General features: G+C 42.9%; 2 protein-coding genes across 2 annotated transcripts; both read left to right on the forward strand.

Annotated features, from left to right (window-relative positions):
- The first annotated feature begins 9534 nt into the window (after positions 1-9534).
- Positions 9535-14363, forward strand: LOC123745130 (monocarboxylate transporter 13-like). Its single transcript, XM_069300432.1, has 5 exons — positions 9535-10088; positions 11023-11293; positions 12469-13077; positions 13241-13432; positions 13559-14363. Exons 1-5 carry the CDS (start codon positions 9645-9647, stop codon positions 13798-13800), a joined length of 1758 nt encoding a protein of 585 aa, XP_069156533.1. The 5' UTR covers positions 9535-9644; the 3' UTR covers positions 13801-14363.
- A 4554-nt stretch (positions 14364-18917) lies between these two features.
- Positions 18918-19913, forward strand: LOC138350147 (uncharacterized). The gene has a single exon (XM_069300467.1). It carries the CDS (start codon positions 18918-18920, stop codon positions 19911-19913), a length of 996 nt encoding a protein of 331 aa, XP_069156568.1.
- The last annotated feature ends 1084 nt before the right edge of the window (positions 19914-20997 follow it).

Consider the following 20997-nt stretch of genomic DNA (forward strand, 5'->3'; position numbering starts at 1 on the left):
AACGCCTCTGTGAATCATCTGGGTACTAAGTTTCCACCTGTGTGCCCTTGTTTGTGTTCTACCAGTGCTAAAGAGTGTCTCTGTCCGCCCTGTCAATTACCCTGAGAATTTTGTAGGTGGTTATCATGTCTCCCCCTAGTCTTATGTTTTCCAGGGACTTGAGGATCAGCTCCCTTAGCCTTTTCTCGTATCTCATACCTCTCAGTTCCGGGACTAGTCTAGTGGCATACCTCTGAATCTTCTCTAACTTTGTCTGGCGTTTAATTAGGTACGAACTCTAGGTTGGAGCTGTATATTTCAGGATTAGTCTGACATAAGTGGTATACAGGGTCCTGAACGATTCCTTACACAAGTTACTAAAGGCAGTTCTTATGTTGGCTTATCTACCATATGCCGCTGATGATATCCTTTTGATGTGGGCTTCTTGGGACAGGTTCGGTGTAATTTCAGCCCCCCAAATCTCTCTCTATCTCTATTTGACTGTTATTTGACTGTTCTAAGTGCTTTACTAGCCTGCCTCGGACCAGTGTAAACTTTAGCTTGTAGAACAGGTAAGTGATGCTGGTCTGTAGTTCAGTGGTTCTGGTTTTCTCCCAATCATTTATACAGGCACCCCATAAACCATAATCCCATATTACGACAGTTATACTTTTGCAACGAGGAGTTGAATACTACAAGATGGATAAAAACCTTGGGGCACTCAATGATAGACTAAGTCCTCAATAAGTGGACAGTACTGGATAGCACCAATAGTAGGCTCGGAGCTCAAGGCGACATCACACCCACACCAGTACGCTATACCCAGAGTATAGCGCTTCTCATACACTGTCAACTCCAGCAACAGCTGCGCCGGACTTGACTGCGAGTTGAAGCAAAGTCCGAGCTTCGACACGGCTCTATGTCATGACTTAGGAAGCAGGTGGTGGGGGACAATGTGTACACGGTGCCCGGCCCACGCACGCACTCGCACGCACGCACTCTGATTTGTACATTCTGCGGCTCAAATAGAGCCAAGTTAGTTTTCGTCACACAATAAACATGGGCAAAGCTTAATAACGACTGGTATTTATCTTGCTACAAGGATGTTAACTCTTCTTCAGGGGCGGAAGAATAAGGGTTTTAGAAAGACGTATTATGCGCGTATATGATGAGAAATATTTCAAGACACGTATATGGGAAAAGATACGTGGAGGTGCTACCGTTTTTTCTTTACGAGGCTTAATACCTACTTAAGAATGCAAAATGCAGAGTAACTATTATATATGTTTAAGATGCACAAGGAAACTCAAATGACAAAACCTGAAATGTAATTTGACTCGAGTCAGCTTCCTTTTCCAGTCAAAAAAATTTGTCAATTTTTTTTTACTAAAGCCACGGCCGAAACCTCTAGACAGAAATATATAACTGAACCAATTCTAACCTAAACCTCACCCCCCTTACATCAACGTATTCTGTGGAGTCCATTGCCAATTAAGACGATACAGAAGCCGCATCAAATGATCACAAAAATTGGCTAACAAGCTCTCACCAATTTCCGCTTCTTTAATCTGTTTCTCACACATATCCGTTTCATCTCCGAACACCTGTCAACCCACACACACACCTGTCAACATGCCCTCATCTGTTTCCCCCTCTCCTATTTTCACCAACCCTAACCTGCCAATTACCTTCCCTCAAATGCCCTAACCTGACATCACTTGCCCTTATCTGCCCTTACCTGCTCACGCCTCCACCGCCAACCTGAAACAAACATATTCTCTCTATTTTAGATTGCAACCGTGTTATTTATTGTCAGTTTTGTTTTAACTACTTTGTTCTCTGTTGTGAATTACTGAGTCGAATCTTTTTATTCTCGATCAATTATTTTATTCTTAAGCACTGAGAGTGAACGTGAGGCACTGAGGGGAACGTGAGGCACTGAGGGGAACGTGAGGTACTGAGGGGAACGTGAGGTACTGAGGGGGGAACGTGAGGCACTGAGGGGGAACGTGAGGCACTGAGGGGGAACGTGAGGCACTGAGGGGGAACGTGAGGCACTGAGGGGAACGTGAGGTACTGAGGGGGGAACGTGAGGCACTGAGGGGGAACGTGAGGCACTGAGGGGGGAACGTGAGGCACTGAGGGGGAACGTGAGGCACTGAGGGGGAACGTGAGGCATTGAGGGGGAACATGAGGCACAATGGGGGAACGTGAGGCACAATGGGGGAACGTGAGGCACAATGGGGGAACGTGAGGCACTGAGGGGGAACGTGAGGCACTGAGGGGGAACGTGAAGCACTGAGGGGGAACGTGAGGCATTGAGGGGGAACATGAGGCACAATGGGGGAACGTGAGGCACAATGGGGGAACGTGAGGCACAATGGGGGAACGTGAGGCACAATGGGGGAACGTGAGGCACAATGGGGGAACGTGAGGCACAATAGGGGAACGTGAGGCACAATGGGGGAACGTGAGGCACAAGGGGGAACGTGAGGCACAATGGGGGAACGTGAGGCACAATGGGGGAACGTGAGGCACAATGGGGGAACGTGAGGCACAATGGGGAAACGTGAGGCACAATGGGGGAACGTGAGGCACAATGGGGGAACGTGAGGCACTGAGAAGAAAGTGAGGCACTGAGAGGGAAGGTGAGGCACTGGGAACAGATCTCCTGGTAAGAGGTTTTTGGGTGTAGGGAACTCACCTTAACCATGTTCTTACAGAAGCGTTATTGAAAAAAAAATGTGTCGCTAATGAATTCGTTTTGTTAAAGTGCATCTTGGCATCTTCGGAGGCAGAGGAAAATTGAATTCATATGGTTGTTGTTGTTGTTGTTTTAGATTTAGCTACTCAGAACGAAATGTCCATGTAGATGTCACGTATTTTTTTATGATTATTCTTGCATATATCATATATGTACAAATGGTTTTACTTACGAGATGAAAGGTGTATATATACACAAAGTTAGTGTATATACGAATGAGAATATACACCAACTTGGGAAAATGCCCCCACACTTGCGCCATTGAAGCTCCCCGAACTAACAGTGCTACTACCAAAAGTTTCTTCAGGAGGGGCTTCCAATATCACGATAACTTTTTTCTACGTCTGATGAACGAAGAGGCCAGGTGCGGGTAACATGACCAGACGACACCGACCTCCCAGGCTCCGTGACCTAACTATAACCACATATGGTTGTTCCTCGATGTATATATAACACTTATCCTGTTCCTTGACGTAAATATAACGCACATTTACGTCAAGGCACGGGATACAACTCGTATCTCGTTCCTTGACGTAAATATAACACGTATCCCGTTCCTTGACGTAAATATAACACGTATTCTGTTCCTTGACGTAAATATAACACGTATTCTGTTCCTTGACGTAAATATAATACATATCCCGTGCCTTGACGTAAATGTACGTGAAATTGAAGTAAGTATATGGAGGAATAAATGCACACAAAGGGAAGGTGGTAGCTCAAGCTATTCTCACATAGTGTTTACCGACTGCCTTCGATTCTAGGGCGTTTATCATGGGGGGATCTGACTCAGTTCCGGGTTAAGCTGAGAGACGATGGCGCTCCATCTGATCGGCTCGTGGTGTACACGAGCTTCAGGGAGAGAGAGAAGAGCATAGATAATAAAAAGCAGCGTTAAAAACTGTGTTATTTGGCTTCGTGAATACCTAGTGTAATTCACTAGTCATTGTGGTCATTGCTGGTTCGAGGTCTTCACTCGCAACTTTCAATTTTGCTCGGCTTGGCATCGATGGTATATCGTCATTAGATTTAGAAGGGAAGGGGGAGGGAAAGTCTCCCTTGTTGTACAATCGAGGTTCGGTGATTTAATTTGGCGTTCGTTTCTTTGTAAACTTATGCAACTTGACTTGCAGATATAGTTTAGTCTATTCCTTTTTGGTCAAAATATTGAGAGAGTCGTTGAGTATAGAGAAGTATTAATTAACATATTAGCTACTTATGTACTTGTAGATACAAGTGGGGGGGGGGGTGAAGAAGGGTGGTGGGGGATAAAGAAGGAAGGAGGGGGGTGGCGGAGGAAGGTAGGGGGTGAAGGAGCGCGGTGGGGGATGAAGAAGAGGGGAGATGTAAGGGTGTAGGAGGCGTGGGGGTGAATGAGCGAAGGGGGTGGAGTGAAGTAAAGGTAAGGTATGTGATGGTTGAGGAAGGGGCAGTACCCGACGAAGCCAGGGCAGTACCCGACGAAGCCAGGGCAGTAGAGATGTTGAAGATGGTAGAGAGTAGCGTGAATGGTTTCAATGATGCTAATGGTGTGTATTGACGATAGTGACAGTGATGAGGATATTGTGTAGTGAAGATGTGTCCTCTATCACCCGACCACCGCACCAGGAACTCCCTCTAGTATTAATAAAGACAAAAATAACCGTTATTATATTCATTTACGTAATTCTCCAGCTTTAGACGTTTAGCTAAATTGACTTAATGGACCAGCAAAAGGCTTAGGTTAAAAAAAAAAACTGGCCTACAATTCAATGTAAGTGATTTGTTCCCGTTCTTGACAACCCTCCACGATTCAGGTACTTTGCTCAAATCTAACGCTCATTATATCTACATAAGACAAGAATTGACGGAGATCATTTCTTCATTATTTTAGCACACTAAAACGTACCTCGTCTGGTTCCAGAAATTGGTTGAGCTGTAGATTAATTCATGAAGGCTTTCCTTGTAACTCAGTGGGACCTCGGAAGCCTGAAAGTTTTTTTGTTGTTGACCAGACCACACACTAGAAGGTGAAGGGACGACGACGTTTCGTCACAATCTACTTGAGAATGGTCCAGGACGGACCGAAACGTCGTCGTCCCTTCACCTTCTAGTGTGTGGTCTGGTCAACATTCTTCAGCCACGTTATTGTGACTCATCGCCTGAAAGGTTTCCTGTCCCTGGATATCCCAGCGAGCATACACTATTAAATAACGTTAAATCAATATATATCAGTGTTATGAGTGTCGATTTAATATTACATCAACGTCATTTAACCAGATTTATCTGGGATGGGTGGAAAACCCCTAGTTAACTATTCCTATATATAATAAAAACAAATTTGTTTACCATCAAAATACTTCGTTTTCTCTGAAAAATATGCTACTTGAGAGAACTACATTATGGGAGACTAAAGAACATTTTTTTTTTTTTAAGTCGGAAAGAGTAGGTCAAACTACTGACCTTTTTCAGGATGCAACCCTCAACAGGGTCCTAACTCCGTGGTTCCAATTTACTGCAAAGTCAACAGAGGCATCAGGTGAAAGAAAGCGTACTCAATCATTTCGTGTTAGTGGCTTTACAAGAATGTAAAAACATCAATGCTATGTACTCTCATAAACCCAATGTACCTTCTTGTACATATACATAAATAAATATATAAATTTCTGTTCATCCAGAACATCGAGCCGGGGATCACTGATTAAAAAAAAAGAATGTAAATAATCGTATTACAGGACCCATGCATTAACTTATCCCTCGTATTGGGTAGAAAACTGTGTACTATTGTCGAAGACAGAAAACCTATAATCTTTACGAGGTGGCCTAGTCAAGGTCGAGGCTACTCTAGCGGTCACCTAACTAGTGCTGCCATTAACCTAAATCAGGGCCGCATCTAACTGCTTTTGGGCCCCACCCCTCTCGTCAGTGTGGATATTCAAAGGCGAAACTTGTAGCTAAACTCGTGTCATAATATGTAGTATAATTAATTATCAAAGTTATGTTATGCATAGTTTTACAGAGGAATAATACACTGAGGCCATATTTCTATACTTATGTAAGTTTTTATTCCTTTTTTTCCCAGACAATAACAATACACATTCAGTCTTCGTGGCGTAGTGGTAAGACACTCGCCTGGCGTTCCGCGAGCGCTTTGTCATGGGTTCGTATCCTGGCCGGGGAGGATTTACTGGGCGCAAATCCTTAACTATAACCTCTGTTTAACGCAACAGTAAAATGTGTACTTGGTTGAAACAACGATTCTTCGCGACGGGGATCGTATTCCAGGGACCTGCCCGAAACGCTACGCGTACTAATGGCTGTACAAGAATGTAACAACTCTTGTATATATCTCAAAAAAAAAATAAATAAAATAAAAGCAAACATAAATCATAACAGCTATAGACCTCCGGCAACTAAACAAACACTTGTGCAAACAGAATATTTCTTGAATTAATAGTAAGCAAAAACAAATAGTCTGCACTGCTGCTGCTGCTGCTGCTGCTCAGTTGTGTGAAACTTCATGTGAGACGGTGAAAATCCGCACGACAACTTCTACAGTACAGGAATTGCACAATTACTCAGTTGCCCCTTTGGGTAATCCGGCCCTGACCTAAATGATCGAGAAATCCGCATACTGTGGCACACTGAGGCACCCAGCTATACGTGTCTGTGGAGAAACACCAAAGAATCAATCATCCTGGTGCCTCATTCCGAGGTTTCCCTTGTGTTCCTTCAATTCCTAGGTCCCCATAATCCAACTAATGACTTTCCACAAAAATGCAGACCCACAATTTCTACTTCGTGATGTACTCAGGAGGAAATATTATCTTAAGAGATGCAAGTTGAATCCTATTGACATAATATTTTTTTAACATAGAGAATAACGACTTGTATGATGTAGAACACATTCGTTAATCTCACAAGAAGCTCAAGTTAGTTTAGTTCGTATATAATACACCCCATACCCATCATGTGGGCGGTAGTGGAAAGGGTTCCAGAGACACAGATGGGGCTCTGGGACTGAACCCCACAATTCATTTAGCTAAGTAAGATACAATCTTAATGAGCTAGTTAAAAAAATTCAATGCACATCATCACATCATCAATGGGTTCGAGATCGACCACAAATACAGTTTCTAAATTAAGCAACTGACATATGTGGAGAGCTAGTGTCACAATTGATATGTTTGTCCTGCACACCGCCCCCCATCCAGTGGGCAGCGGAGGATAGGTTACAATCCCTTAGTTACTACCTACAGTTAGCAAACTGGGGATATTTGGCTAAAATTTCTGGTAGCAGATAATTTTGAATAAAATATTTAGACATCTCTGGAACATTTGTTATAGAACTGTCTCTGAATTCACGTATCTTTTTCGCACTCCATCACATAGTGACGAAGGGTGTGCGAATAATTTTGTTGACACAGTTTACATTTGGTCAGGTCTACATCAGCAGATAATGAGAATTCCCAAAGATACTTGAAACCGAGTCTAAGCCGAGCAGTAGTAACTACTAAAAGTCTGCTGATTTTATTGGATGATCCATAGATGTGTGGCTCCTCTTGCATGATAGTATGATGATAGATGGAATTACTGGTGTCGATTTCCTTTTGCCTCAGATCTACAAGATTTTGTTGAAGTTCTGGTGTACTTTTGCTCTCAGGCTGCTTATTGACAATCATACTCAATTTCTCATTTAAAAGCAGATTCCTTTGACTAACTCATCAGCTCTATCATGCATTTGGAGGCCACCATGAGATGACGTCCACATGAAATATACTCTGTTACCATCATTAATAGCTCAAGCGGCAATAGTTTCCCGTCTATCCATACAATAGCATAATCGTACCTAATGGTTCACCCCATTATTAATTATATAACTACATGTGTCGACACGAAATTAATTAAGAATACTATACATATTTGTCTAAGCCTGGAGAGACGGCACAGACAAATCAGTACTTCTCAACTTATATCAGCGTTGGTGTTAAGAAAAGTCTATTTAAATGAATACGTCTGGAAACCAAACAATCTTCCAAATATGTTCTAACCTGTAGTTACTATGGACAGAATACACAATATATGAACCGCTATAAAAAAATAGAAGCAATTGTTATCGTTTTGTACTATTAGAATTTTAAAATGTATAATAGAATGAAATAAAGCATAATCCTTTTGTTTCGTTTTTCCGGCCCAGCATATTGGGTAAGTTCGCTAGGTACAAAAATTGTTTTAATAATTGCTAATAATAAAATATTATTAGCAACAATTAATATTATTAGGGTGGGTAGTGGATGTATGGGTAGGTATGTGGATGGATTGGTGGCTGGCGGGAAGGCGGGTGGGGTGGATATAAATCGCTGGGCAGACTGGTTAGGTACGCAGGCTAACCATAGCCCGTGCTTCTTGCCCCGCTCCTGTGCCAGGTAAGTTACGGGCTCACCATAGCCTGTGCTACTTGGAACGTGTTCCGAGTAGCTGAATCTATAACAACAACAACATGGTTAGGTGAGTGGGCGGGCGAGCTGGGTGGGTTGGTTTGGGCAGACCGGCTATTATTTGGGTTATTTCTCAGTGAGTGGGTGGGTTTCTGTGCGAGTGGGTGGCTTTTGGCAGGCGGGTGGGCTAGAATAGATTTAACTAGAGGCTAGACCTCTAATCTTGGACAGACTTCACCCTCACTGGCTAGATTCAAGCCTCACCTAACTTTTCAGGGTGACTAGTGAGGGGAAAGGGCATCAGGGGCGATTAAGATGGACGAGTCAAGAATGGCCCCAATGCTCCAATTAAATGGGGATCGACTCCTATGGTTATCACAATGATATCGATCGAGTTGCATAATGGCCAGCCGAGCACCTAGAATTTCATCATTTTACGCAATCTTGGAATATACATACATATACAGCCTGCATGGTGCAACAGATTTTATAATGGTCCAGGACGGACCAAAACGTCGTCGTCTCTTCATCTTATAATGTGTGGTTTGGTCATCATATCTTCAGCCACGTTATTGCGACTCATCATCTGCACATTGTGAAACCTTTTTGGGTCGACCCGGTAACTCGATCCCGTTTTCTATATACAAAATTATGTTAGAGCACGTTCAGGAGAAAAGCAATGTGATGATGACTGGGGCAGTGCCCCGTTGAGCAGTGCAACTGATCTATTTTCGTACACTTATTGATACTGACGTTTGTCTTCTACGTCGCTTTAACTAGACTTTCTACTTCTCGTACCCGAGATACTTCTGTATCTTGTGAAGTTTAAACGTGATCAATGAGATAAAACGTCTGATGGCGTTTGGTGAAGAAGGTTTAGATGGAGAATAATCTGTACACAGGAAGAGGGGGTTGATAAGGGAGGGAGTGGTGGGAATATGAGGGAGGGAATATGAGGGAGGGAGTGGGGGGAATATGAGGGAGGGAGGAAATATGAGGGAGGGAGGGTGATCGTGGCAAGGGAGAGTGAGACGTGTGTTGCATCATGTGCATCCATACCAAATTGTTTTCTCACCATAACCTCCTGCTTTTGATCCTCTCGGCACCACAATCTTAGTCCACTCACCGCTGAGGCAGGAGCAAGAGAAGACTGTTATTGTCTACTCTGTAGTGAGAAATAAGTGTGAGAAAGAGGCTAAAGGGAGCTTACTACCACAGTGAATGCTTTAGACTTCCTGAACGTGTGCGCGCTCGCCTGTTCGTGTTAAAAAAAAGAAAGTGTAGTTACGCATACAGGAGTCCGCTGTGAGAAAAAAGTATTGTCTTGTATACGGAGGCCTGTTTTAGTGATTGATAGCAGTGATTTTCTCCGGCATACTCCTTCTAATACTGGGAAAATACGAATCAGTTTGGGAGACGAACTAGAGGATATATCCTCGAGATTGAGAACGTCTTATCGTCAACTATAGCATCCTACAACATCAATGTCCAATTTCAGATTGACGGCAAATGCCAAGATGGATCACAAGTCACAAGTTAAGGTTACTGGATACTGGAATAAAGGTTATACGGGTGAGAATACGAATGAATTTATTGGTGGACATGCAAAGATAACTTGCATCGACCTGGAGACAACGAAAGGTAACGTAAGTATTCCGCTAGAATCTCCTGCTGGCACTGATGTGAAGATGAAAATGAAAAGTGACGACTCCATGGTTTATGGTACTAGGAACGGCAACATTGAAAATACTGAAGAAGCAATAGCTACAGAGAAGAAACCGGGAGTAGACATTATAACTGAAACCATTTCTATCAACGTATCATTGGAGGACGTCATTGGAAGGAAAGATCAAAACGAAGAGAGTGAGAATACCGCTCTAGATGGAGGCTGGGGTTACTTGGTCATCGCCGGCTGCTTCATCATTGCGGTGAGGCGCTGTTCGCTGGGAAAGATGCTCATCTTGAATGGAAGGGAACACTGCTAGGCATGGATGCTGCTCTGGTTGGGATAGGCACTCAGCTTATCATTAGAGCTCATGGTGGGAGTTGGAGGGGCTACAAAGATCTAGTTGATTCCGTAGTGGATATATATTTTGTTGTCAGAGAGCTGGTCATAGTGGGTTCAGCAGCCAGGGAAGGAACCGGGCAGACTGCATATAAAAGAAACGTCACGTCGGTATACTGCTCTGGGATTACTACTTGGGTAAATGACATTGACGGTCTTTGATATATTAATATAAATATATAATTTTTAATTTAAGTCCAGGACTGTATAAAAGAGATAGTTTTATAACTGGTGGGATTTGTGATAGGTATAAAATCACATAAAGAATGGATAGATATGTGCAGGTTGCTTATTCTGTCTAAAGAAAGGGATAAACAATATTTATTCATTCTAAAGAAGGGACAGAATAAATAATTATTCTAAAAAGGGGATATAATAAATATTTATTCTATCCCTTATCTCTTTCTAAGAGATAATATTTCATGCTTACTCTGGTAGTCACGTGACCTGTCTCCATTGGAAGAGCTCGCTACCTGTGTTGGCACGTGACCCATATATATATATATATATATATATATATATATATATATATATATATATATATATATATATTATATATATATATATATATATATATATATATATATATATATATATATATATATATATGACCACCTTATCACCAGTTATTGTTCAAAATTTTTATATATTCGTGCGCGTGTACACACACACACACACACACACACACACACACACACACACACACACACACACACACACACACACACACACACACAGCCACGCTTATACAAATTCTAATTTCATTTCATATTCATAGCTTAATTTTCTCCTTCCAGAATATCTGCAATATCATCGGACCGTGTTTTGGTATCCTCTTCTCTAGTTTCCTGCTGGACTTGGGTACATCGTCGACAGCTGTCTCTTGGATCTTCAACATGCAAGCTTTAATGTTCGGCTTGTCCAACCTCATAGTGCCCCCGCTGGCGGAGCACTACGGGTGGAGGCTGGTGGTCATCGCGGGCGGAATCCTCTGCTTCCTCAGTCTCGCCTCCTCCGCCTTTGCCACGTCCGCGACGTTCCTCTTCTTCTCATATTCCATACTTGGAGGCGAGTCTACTGGATGGATGTGGGATGGGGGTTAATGTACTGGAATTGGGGGAATGAGTGTGCTGGTGGCGGGTGAGTGAACTGGTAGGGAGGTGGGGATATATTGGGGTGGGTAAGATGGGGGGGGGGAGGAACTGCCTTCAGAAACCTGTATAAAGAATCCTTCAGAACCTTGTATAACTCATATGTAAAAACTAATCCTGGAGTATGCGGTTCCAGCATGGAGCCCGTACCTTGTCAAGCACAAGACGAAGTTGGAAAAAGTTCAGAGGTATACCACTAGACTAGTCCCATAACTAAGAGGCATGAGTTACGAGGAAAGGCTGCGTGAAAAGCACCTCACGTCGCTAGAAGACAGGAAAACTCGGGGAGATATGATTACTACCTACAAAATTCTCCGACAGGGTGGATAAAGATAAACTGCTTAACACAGGTAGTACGCGAACAAGGGGACACAGGTAGAAACTGAGTTCCCAAATGAACCACAGGGATGTTTGAAAGAACTTTTTCAGTGTCAGAGTAGTTAACGGATGGAATGCATTAGGCAGTGTTGTTGTGGTGGCTGACTCCATACACAGTTTCAAATGTAGATATGATGAGTGCCCAGTAGGCTCAGGAATCTGTACACGTGTTGATTGACAGGACCAAAGAGTCAGAGCTCAACCCCCGCAAGCACAACTAGGTGAAGACACACACACACACACACACACACACACACCGGGGCACAAAGAGCTAGTCTTCACTTTCCCAAAGTCACTGGAAAGCACTTTTGGGTAAGTGTACTAGTAGTAGGCATCCATCAGTCTTAGGAGACTATGAAGTTGCACTCTGGTTGTCGGTTTGGAGTGGCCTCTCCAGAGCTCAAAGCCAGGATAGGTTGATTCGGGAAAGAAGCTGTCACCCATGAAGCAGGTTCCTCCTCTCCATGGCGCCGAAAGGAATTAATTATCAACAGAAAGCCCTTGTTTACAATGGAACGGCAAACGCCAATATGATTGGTTTCATCGCCGTTGCAGGAATAGTCAGAACGAAGTTGAAGACAACATCGAATTGCCCTAGGACAGTTCGTGTAGTGTACATGCCCACAAACCCACGAAATTGTATATTAATAATTATCAATTATACGTCAAACGTATTTAAATTTCAAATCTCTTAACTCTAGCTTCTTTCTTCAGGTTTCGGCACCGGCATGTCCACACTAATAGCTTACGTGATCTTGCCATATTACTTCAAGCGGCTTCGGGGTCGGGCGAACGCCATCCTGATGGGAGGAGTCTCCACGGCCCAGTTGATTGGGCCGCCGCTGATAACCTTTCTGCAGCAGATGTACGGGTTCAGGGGCGCAACGCTCATTGTTGCCGCCCTCTCTCTCAACATCTGCGTCGCCGGTTCGGTCTTCCATCCAGTTGAGTGGCATAGTAAGGCTCCCAATCGAAGTAATAAGACGTCCAAGAGTAGGACGTCGTCAGGAGTCTGTGCGGCGCTCTTTGAGGTTATTTGCTCTATTGGCAGAAACTTCAAGATTCTGAAGTTATACCGAGCTCGCATTATCTCCCTGGGAAGCTGTTTCATCATGAGCGGTTACCTGAACTTCTTCATGCTGGTGCCGTTCGTGATGGAGGCGGGCGGGTACACCCAGGAGACGGCCTCCTGGTGCATGTCCGTCTCCGCCGCGTGTAACTTGGCCTCGCGCATGGTGGTGTCCTCCCTGACCGACTTGCCCAAGTTTAATATGCGGGCGAGCTTCATGGCCGGCACCCTCGTCATCTCCGTCACCATCGCTGGTATGTTAGTCTTCAGCGCTGCGGCTAATATACCGCTCCCGCAACTTAGTTCTATACGAAATGATCAAATCATATTGCTAGTTACAGTATAAATTTAACGTAGGAATGACGCAAAAACTGTTGTTATAATACACGCATTTCAGTTTATTTCCCCCCTTGTCAGTGACCAGCTGGGTGGAGGGCGTGTGGGCGGTGGGCGCGGTGCTGGCGGCGTGGGGGTGTGGCGTGGGCGCGCTCTTTGGCGTGATGAACCTGCTCGTAGTTGACTACATGGGCCTCAACAACGTTCTACCCTTCTTCTCCGTGTGTGGCGTCATCAACTGTGTCTGGCTCCTCGTCTTCAGTCCTCTGTTTGGTAAGAACTTCATAATGGACGCTCCAGAAGGCCTTCCAGGGGGAATTTCTGGAATTTCTCAAGAATCTTTGGATTTTCGAGTTCGTGTTTATGTACCATAAATGTTTGTGTATGATTTTATTTCAGGTCTGGTGCTGGACGAGAGTGGCAGCTACAAGGTGAGCCTCGGTGTCCTGGGAGGCATCTCCTTCATCACCTTCGTCATCTGGCTATTCATGCCCGCCGCCGTAGCTTACGATAAGCGCAACGAGGCCCCTCCAGCAGAGTCAGCAGCAGAGTCGGCAGGGAAAGCACCACCACCACCAGCTATCAGACCAGATGAATCATCATCAGTAGCGTTAACAAGAGAACCAGCAGCTGCAACATAGAAAGGAGAAGAATCATCACCATCAACAGTAGAGTTTGCAAGAGAACAACCACCATCAGAGGCAGCAGAGTCGTCAGGATCAGCAGCAGCAGTCATAAACAATAACAGACTTACCTGCGGAATAATTAACAACAAAATTATCAGACCACAAATCCAGCAAACTGAAAAAAAGTCTTAAAACAGGAGAAACACCATCATCAACATTGGGATAATTATCTTCAACATGAATAACAGAAACAGCAACATCAAGGCAACAGAAAAATCATGACTGTTTAACAATTAGTAGCAATAACAAGATGACATAAGTAGCATAATAAAAAAAAAGTTTGTTAGCCCAAGCAACAACAGTTATATCTTCAATAACAGTGTTCCTACTACTGCTAGCACCCGTTACAAGAGTAGAGAATTAGCACCACCAGCAAGGAACAGCAAGTGATGCAGCATCAACAGCACTGTCAGCAGGAGATGCAGCATCAGTAATCACCGGTCTCTCTCTTTATCTCTAGTCAAAGCCAAACATTCATGTATGCATTGTGTCTGTGTGAATAAAGTGTTTCCCCTGAAGGTCTTGGGTTTTTAAACTATATACCATAAAAATGCAGTTCTTTTTACAACTTTTTTTTTAATAAATTATCACCCAGTTACGTGAAAAAGTGAAATTAAACAACCATCAGAACGTCCAGTACTAACAACAAGAGAGCACTAATCAAGAGCTTCAACAAAATTGATGAATGTGAAGTCTATATTAGATAGCCTATGTGGCATCTTCCACTAGTTGGGATCATCCAGTAAAATAAGCAAACTCATATAGATGTTACCTATTGCTAGTCTTAGGCTCGATTCTTAAGTACTTTATCTCGGGGAGTTTGCATCACCTGTTGTTGAAGCTCGAAGTAGAGTATACCTTCATCAAACAGTTTCGCCCACTTCAGAACTATGTAATTGAATGTGGACTAAAATTGAACTATCAGTAATGCTCAATAAATGTACAGCTGAAGCATTCAAAATGTTACATGGTATTACCCAAGGAAGCACATGAACCTCCTGAACTTATTGTATGATTAAAGAACACAAGAACGTACACAAAAAAATGCAGGCAGACTGCTTGGCCCTTATGAGGCAGCGACTATTTATATCCACCCAAACCCATTCAAATTCCTGTCTAACCTACCTTTAAAGCCTTTCAGCTGTCCCACGTCTAATTTGCTACCTGGTAGTATTTTGTTCCATGAATCGATTGCTACATTTCCAAACCAATATTTACTCACGAATTGTTCCCGAATCAAAGCCTTGTTCAATTTATATTTTCTCTTTTGTGTTGATATATCTAAAACCTTATATATATCTCTTCTTTGTCATACTGTCATACATTCCTATACTTTATGATTACATCACACCTTAATCGTCGCCTCGTAAGATAATGTAAATTAAGATTGATTTAACTTCATAAGGAAGGTTTCTAATTTCTAATCTTGGCATTCTGCTCTGTAAACGCTCAAGTGAGTTTATGTCCATTCTATGATATGAATGAAGTCCGTGAAGGTCAAGGTAAAGCTGAATAATAATAATAATAATACATATTTTTGGTTATGGCACTAAAGATCTATAATTGGAAGAAAATTAAGGCCACTGTAGTTGCTTACTGACTAAAGTATTCTTACGAAAGTAAGAATACTAAAGTATTCTTAAAAATACTTTATATTTATAATTATTTATAAACATCAAATTAGTTGAAGCCGTCGACCGTGCAAAACATTTTAATCAGCCATTATAGATATTTCTTGTAATGTTGCTCATTCTTTTGTGATGAAATATTTAACCATTGCCTACACGCAGGCTAATTTGAATTGTAACCTGCGTTACAAGCACTGAAGTACAGAGGTATATGGTTCTCGACTCGTCTAACTATCGCCAGAAGTGAATAGTTTATTGTGCACCCCTGTTTCGAATCCATGTATTTGATTCTAACATTTATCATGATAAACATGTATGTCCATTATTTCTTTCCTCAGTTATTTAAATTAAACAGTATATCCATTTGTTATCCAGTATATATGTTTGATTTATATGTTGCATGCTGTAGTGTGCCTGTATGTAATATTTTGTTAATGTTATTGCATTTTCATTCCTGTGGGGAGGGGAAGACCGTGGCGTCTCATGGGAGGATGGGTTGGCAACCCGTTCTCGCACTTTCTTATAATCAATATTGACTTATTAAATACGTGCATATGCGATATACTAATTTATTGTGATTATTTTAGTTTACCTTGAAAAGCTTCATAGAAAACACCGACCTTACCTAACTTTCTTAGTATGTTAAGATAAGCATCTTATTGCTTCGTAATTACAATTATTACTTAACCTATTATCCATGGGGGGATAACCATATATGGGATGTTCCAGTAATGCTGCAGTGTATCAAGCTAACGTCACTGATTCACCCCCTGTAATTATTCCTGTTTATTGATTGTACGTACTTTCTTAATTACATCTTAGGAGCGTTATATGCATATTAGTTTAGTTATAATTATGTTCTTAAGTATTACTCTCTGATAGCAGAGTATTTAGAGATTTCATGTGGTTTTTAGTTAGTAACCTGTAGACTCCATGCTTGCATGCGGGAGCACGCCAGTCGCGTGGGTGGTGCTGGCTGGCGTAGACATGTTGTTGAGTTAAGTCTTTGGTACCTGTTTATTGTTTAGTAACATAGCTATAATTGCCTGGTTAGGCCATTATTTGCATACCCATCTATCCATTTAAGTTTTAAAATAGTGATCAGTGCTTATATAATGCTATTGTGTTATTGTATTCTGGTGCATTATTATTTCTGGCTGCCTGTATTTCCATTAATATGTTTGTATGTTCCTTGTTACCCTTACTCTAGGTATATTGCTTTGTTGAGTAAGCAGTTGAATTATTTACCCCCTGACACTTTTAGTAGACAAGGCCGTATTATTATATACTTTTTACAACTGCAAAAGCAGAGGAACCATACCCAGAGGTCAAGGGTTATAACAACCCCATACTCATCCTGTGAGCGGTAGGGCAAAAAGGATTACTCAGAGGGGTTCGGACCTGAGTGGATAGTGTCATTTGCAATTTCATCTCATCTGCATACTTTGTAATTATGACAATAAGTAACAAACATTTTGCACTGTAACATCAGTACATTTACTTTCAATATATTATAGAATGAAGGTAAATCCTTGGTTAATAAATATTTTTAATTTTACAGGGTAATACAATAGTTGTTGTTTATGATTTTTGTCTAAATGCTACACAGCACATACATTAAACATACATATGTAATTTATCTACTATAAACAAAAACATTGATACAGTGCAAGAATTTGACTGTTTTGCGAAACATGATCACTCGTTCCTTGTCACTTTCTTTAATTCAACACTTAGGGTTCTCCTTTTCCGGAGCATGCCCGCCTTTTACGACATATTCAATCCCCTTTTCATCTTTTTTCTTTCATCTTTACCTTTCATTTTATTCTTCAGCGTTTATCTCTCACCTTTCGTCTCACTCTCGTGCAAGATATTCCTCATGGTAACCGATTTACGAGAAAAAAAAAATTTGGAAAATATTATTTTAGTTACCTATAAAATTACATCTTCTTTAACATTCATGATAAAGAAAATGTTTCCTACTTCCAAACATTCATGGAGAGTCTAATCCAAATAAACCCTTGCACTATAATCATATTTTATTTATTTAATTATACTGGGTACTTTATGTGGATTAACGATATTGATACTTAAGGTGCATTACCAAAAATATTGCTTCCTGCTGGAGTTAATCATTCTGACTATGAAGGTTATGTGGGCTGGCAGGCTTCTAAGTCAAACAAATTCGCGGGCATAGCAGTCATCAGGAAGTAGAATAACTCTTTAAATTGACGACAACAAAGCAAGGAACAAAACAGAACTTCAAAGAGACGGTGAGTTACGTAAATTCTCAAAATCGTGCTGCGATATTGTTACAATCTAATATCCCTTCGCTCTATATATGTCCCTACATTTGCACCAGAGGTGGTACCCCTTCTAGGTATTAAAAAAAAAATATATATATATATATATATATATATATATATTTATATGTAGAATCTTCTACTTTCTTCAATTCTCGTAGTACAGTTGGCTTCGTTTCATGCAGGTCGGCGTTCAATCCCCGACCGCATATTATATTATATTATATTATATTATATATATATATATATATATATATATATATATATATATATATATATATATAATATAATATATATATATATATATATATATATATATATATATATATATATATATATATGCTCGTTCCCCAGTGCCGACGTGCTGACCCTTCCCAGGATACAACCCCATAACAGTGGCCTAATTCCCTAAGTACCAATTTACTGTTAGATGAACAGACACATTAGGGAAAAGGAAACGTGGCCAAATCTTTCTGTCCCGCCTCGGAATAGAACCCGGGATACTCGATTGTGAGTCAAGAACGAAGGGAAGGGAATTGTCGGGAAAGCGCCAAGCCATGACGACTATATAGCTCAGGGAAGGGATCAGGATAAGGATTTGGGATGGGACGGGGAGGGAAGGAATGGTGTCCGAACACTTGGACGGTCGGGGATTGAACCCCGACCTGCATGACACGAAGCCAACTGTACTACGAGAATTGAAGTAGAAGATTCTACATATATATATAGAGCGGAGGGATATTAGATTGTAACAATATCGCAGCACGATTTTGAGAATTTATGTAACTCACCGTCTCTTTGAAGTTCTGTTTTGTTCCTTCCTTTGTTGTCGTCAATTTAAAAAGTTATTCTACTTCCTGATGACTGCTATGCCCGCGAATTTGTCTGACTTAGAACCCTGCCAGCCCACATTATCTTCACAGTCAGACTGATCCATTAACTCCAGAAGGAAGTAGTGTTATGATTAAAAGGACACAATGATGCCCGTTCGTATTTGTCGCTGTGTTTCTTGGTGCAGTCACGAACGCCATCTATGTAAACAAGACAACTGGACACCCGCAACTCTTCGCACATTTTATAGCATGTAGATCGTACAGTATTAACTACTATGAAGCATTATCAAAGTCGACAACCAAATATAATGACTCTTTCCGCCTCCACCAAGACATTGTGCCCGCCTCCACCCAAGCATTGTACCCGCCTCCACCCAAGCATTGTGCCCGCCTCCACCCAAGCATTATGCCCGCCTCCACCCAAGCATTGTGCCCGCCTCCACCCAAGCATTGTGCCTTCCTCCACCCAAGCATTGTGCCCGCCTCCACAAAGACATTGTGCCCGCCTCCACCACAGCATTGTGCCCGCCTCCACAAAGACATTGTGCCCGCCTCCACCACAGCATTGTGCCCGCCTCCACCACAGCATTGTGCCCACCTCCACCACAGCATTGTGCCCGCCTCCACCCAAGCATTGTGCCCGCCTCCACCCAAGCATTGTGCCCACCTCCACCCAAGCATTGTGCCCACCTCCACCACAGCATTGTGCCCGCCTCCACCCAAGCATTGTGCCCGCCTCCACCCAAGCATTGTGCCTTCCTCCACCCAAGCATTGTGCCCGCCTCCACCACAGCATTGTGCCCGCCTCCACCACAGCATTGTGCCCGCCTCCACCACAGCATTGTGCCCGCCTCCACCACAGCATTGTGCCCGCCTCCACCACAGCATTGTGCCCACCTCCACCCAAGCATTGTGCCCGCCTCCACCCAAGCATTGTGCCTTCCTCCACCCAAGCATTGTGCCCGCCTCCACCACAGCATTGTGCCCGCCTCCACCACAGCATTGTGCCCGCCTCCACCACAGCATTGTGCCCGCCTCCACCACAGCATTGTGCCCCCCTCCACCACAGCATTGTGCCCGCCTCCACCACAACATTGTGCCCGCCTCCACCCAAGCATTGTGCCCGCCTCCACCCAAGCATTGTGCCCGCCTCCACCCAAGCATTGTGCTCGCCTCCACCCAAGCATTGTGCCCGCCTCCACCAAGACATTATACCCGCCTCCACCAAGACACTGTGTCTAGTCATGCCCGCACATGACTGCCAAGGAACAACCAAAAAAGACAAGACAATAACCCAAGTATAAGAAGAATTATCACAAGACGGACAATCTGGAGACGGAGCAGACTCGTGCAGGTGCCTATAACGTCTCACCTCAATGGCCTCTTGATCTCAATATATGATCTCTACTGACACACACAATGGATCAAAACGGAACGTTCAGATGTACGAGACAGAAGGACGAGAGTGCTAAGCTGGAAATTATACACTCTGAAGAGCCACAGAGATGCAAGAAGGCCACTCTGCAGTGTAAGAATACTGAGCAAGTGTGATGAGCTAAAGGAGTTGGTAGTTATGATTGAAGGCAATGTACTAGGCGACCGTCGACTGACTTACAGGGGCCCAGGAGCTAAAACTCGCCTTGTAGACACAGACTAATACACCTCTAAAAACACACTAACTTACACTCGCAACACAGCACGCAAAAGGTGATGCTGGAGAGTAGCAGCCTTATTGTGAAGGTGAGAGGAGTGTCAGGTTCCATCAGACCCCTTACCCTCCCTCCTATCTTTGACACTCCCTCCCTACTCCCACTCTCCCTCTCTCTCTCTCTCCTCCCTCTCTCTCCCTCTCTCTCTCTCTCCCCCTTCCAACAAAATAAACCTGAAGAGAGAAATCTTGCAAACCTTCTTTTTACTTCACAATCTAACTTGGTTGACTAGGTCCAATTTATTTCCCCTTGCCCTTATGAAGTCAGCGGTTTCATTTTCCCAGCTGTCAAGGATTTCTTTGGTCCGGGTTTCAGCCTGGCGTTGCGACGTCAGGCGACCGCTGCGGGGGAAGCGAACTACGAGGTTCCCGACTTTTTCCTGCCGTCTATTGCTGTCGCCGTCCCTTTTCCCCCCTCTCACCCCCCCCCCCCCTCCCAGAAGTGAAAGCTTGAATAGGAGCTATTTTTTTGAGTATTTCTAAAGGTTCATATTTGTGCATCTGGGGCTATTTTTTTTCTCGTCCTCTGGAAAAAAAAATGTTTAAGTGTGTAGTTTACAAGGAGCAGGTCAGGTGTGTATAGCTTAAGTTTAGCAGGCGAGGTGTGTGACACCCTTACGGGCTCACCATAGCCCGTGCTACATTGGGGTTGGACAAGTATATGAGTGGGATTGGGTGGT

The sequence above is a fragment of the Procambarus clarkii genome, chromosome 44, assembly GCF_040958095.1.
Source record: "Procambarus clarkii isolate CNS0578487 chromosome 44, FALCON_Pclarkii_2.0, whole genome shotgun sequence".
NCBI lineage: Eukaryota > Metazoa > Arthropoda > Malacostraca > Decapoda > Cambaridae > Procambarus > Procambarus clarkii.

What these genes read in the sequence shown, in the direction of transcription:
- LOC123745130 (XM_069300432.1), top strand. Translation starts at nt 9,645, where the DNA reads ATGTCCAATTTCAGATTGACGGCAAATGCCAAGATGGATCACAAGTCA. An exon ending in CTCATATTCCATACTTGGAG is followed by an intron (nt 11,294 to 12,468) that starts GCGAGTCTACTG and finishes TTCTTTCTTCAG; the next exon opens with GTTTCGGCACCGGCATGTCC. An exon ending in CGTCTTCAGTCCTCTGTTTG is followed by an intron (nt 13,433 to 13,558) that starts GTAAGAACTTCA and finishes ATTTTATTTCAG; the next exon opens with GTCTGGTGCTGGACGAGAGT.
- LOC138350147 (XM_069300467.1), top strand. Translation starts at nt 18,918, where the DNA reads ATGACTCTTTCCGCCTCCACCAAGACATTGTGCCCGCCTCCACCCAAG.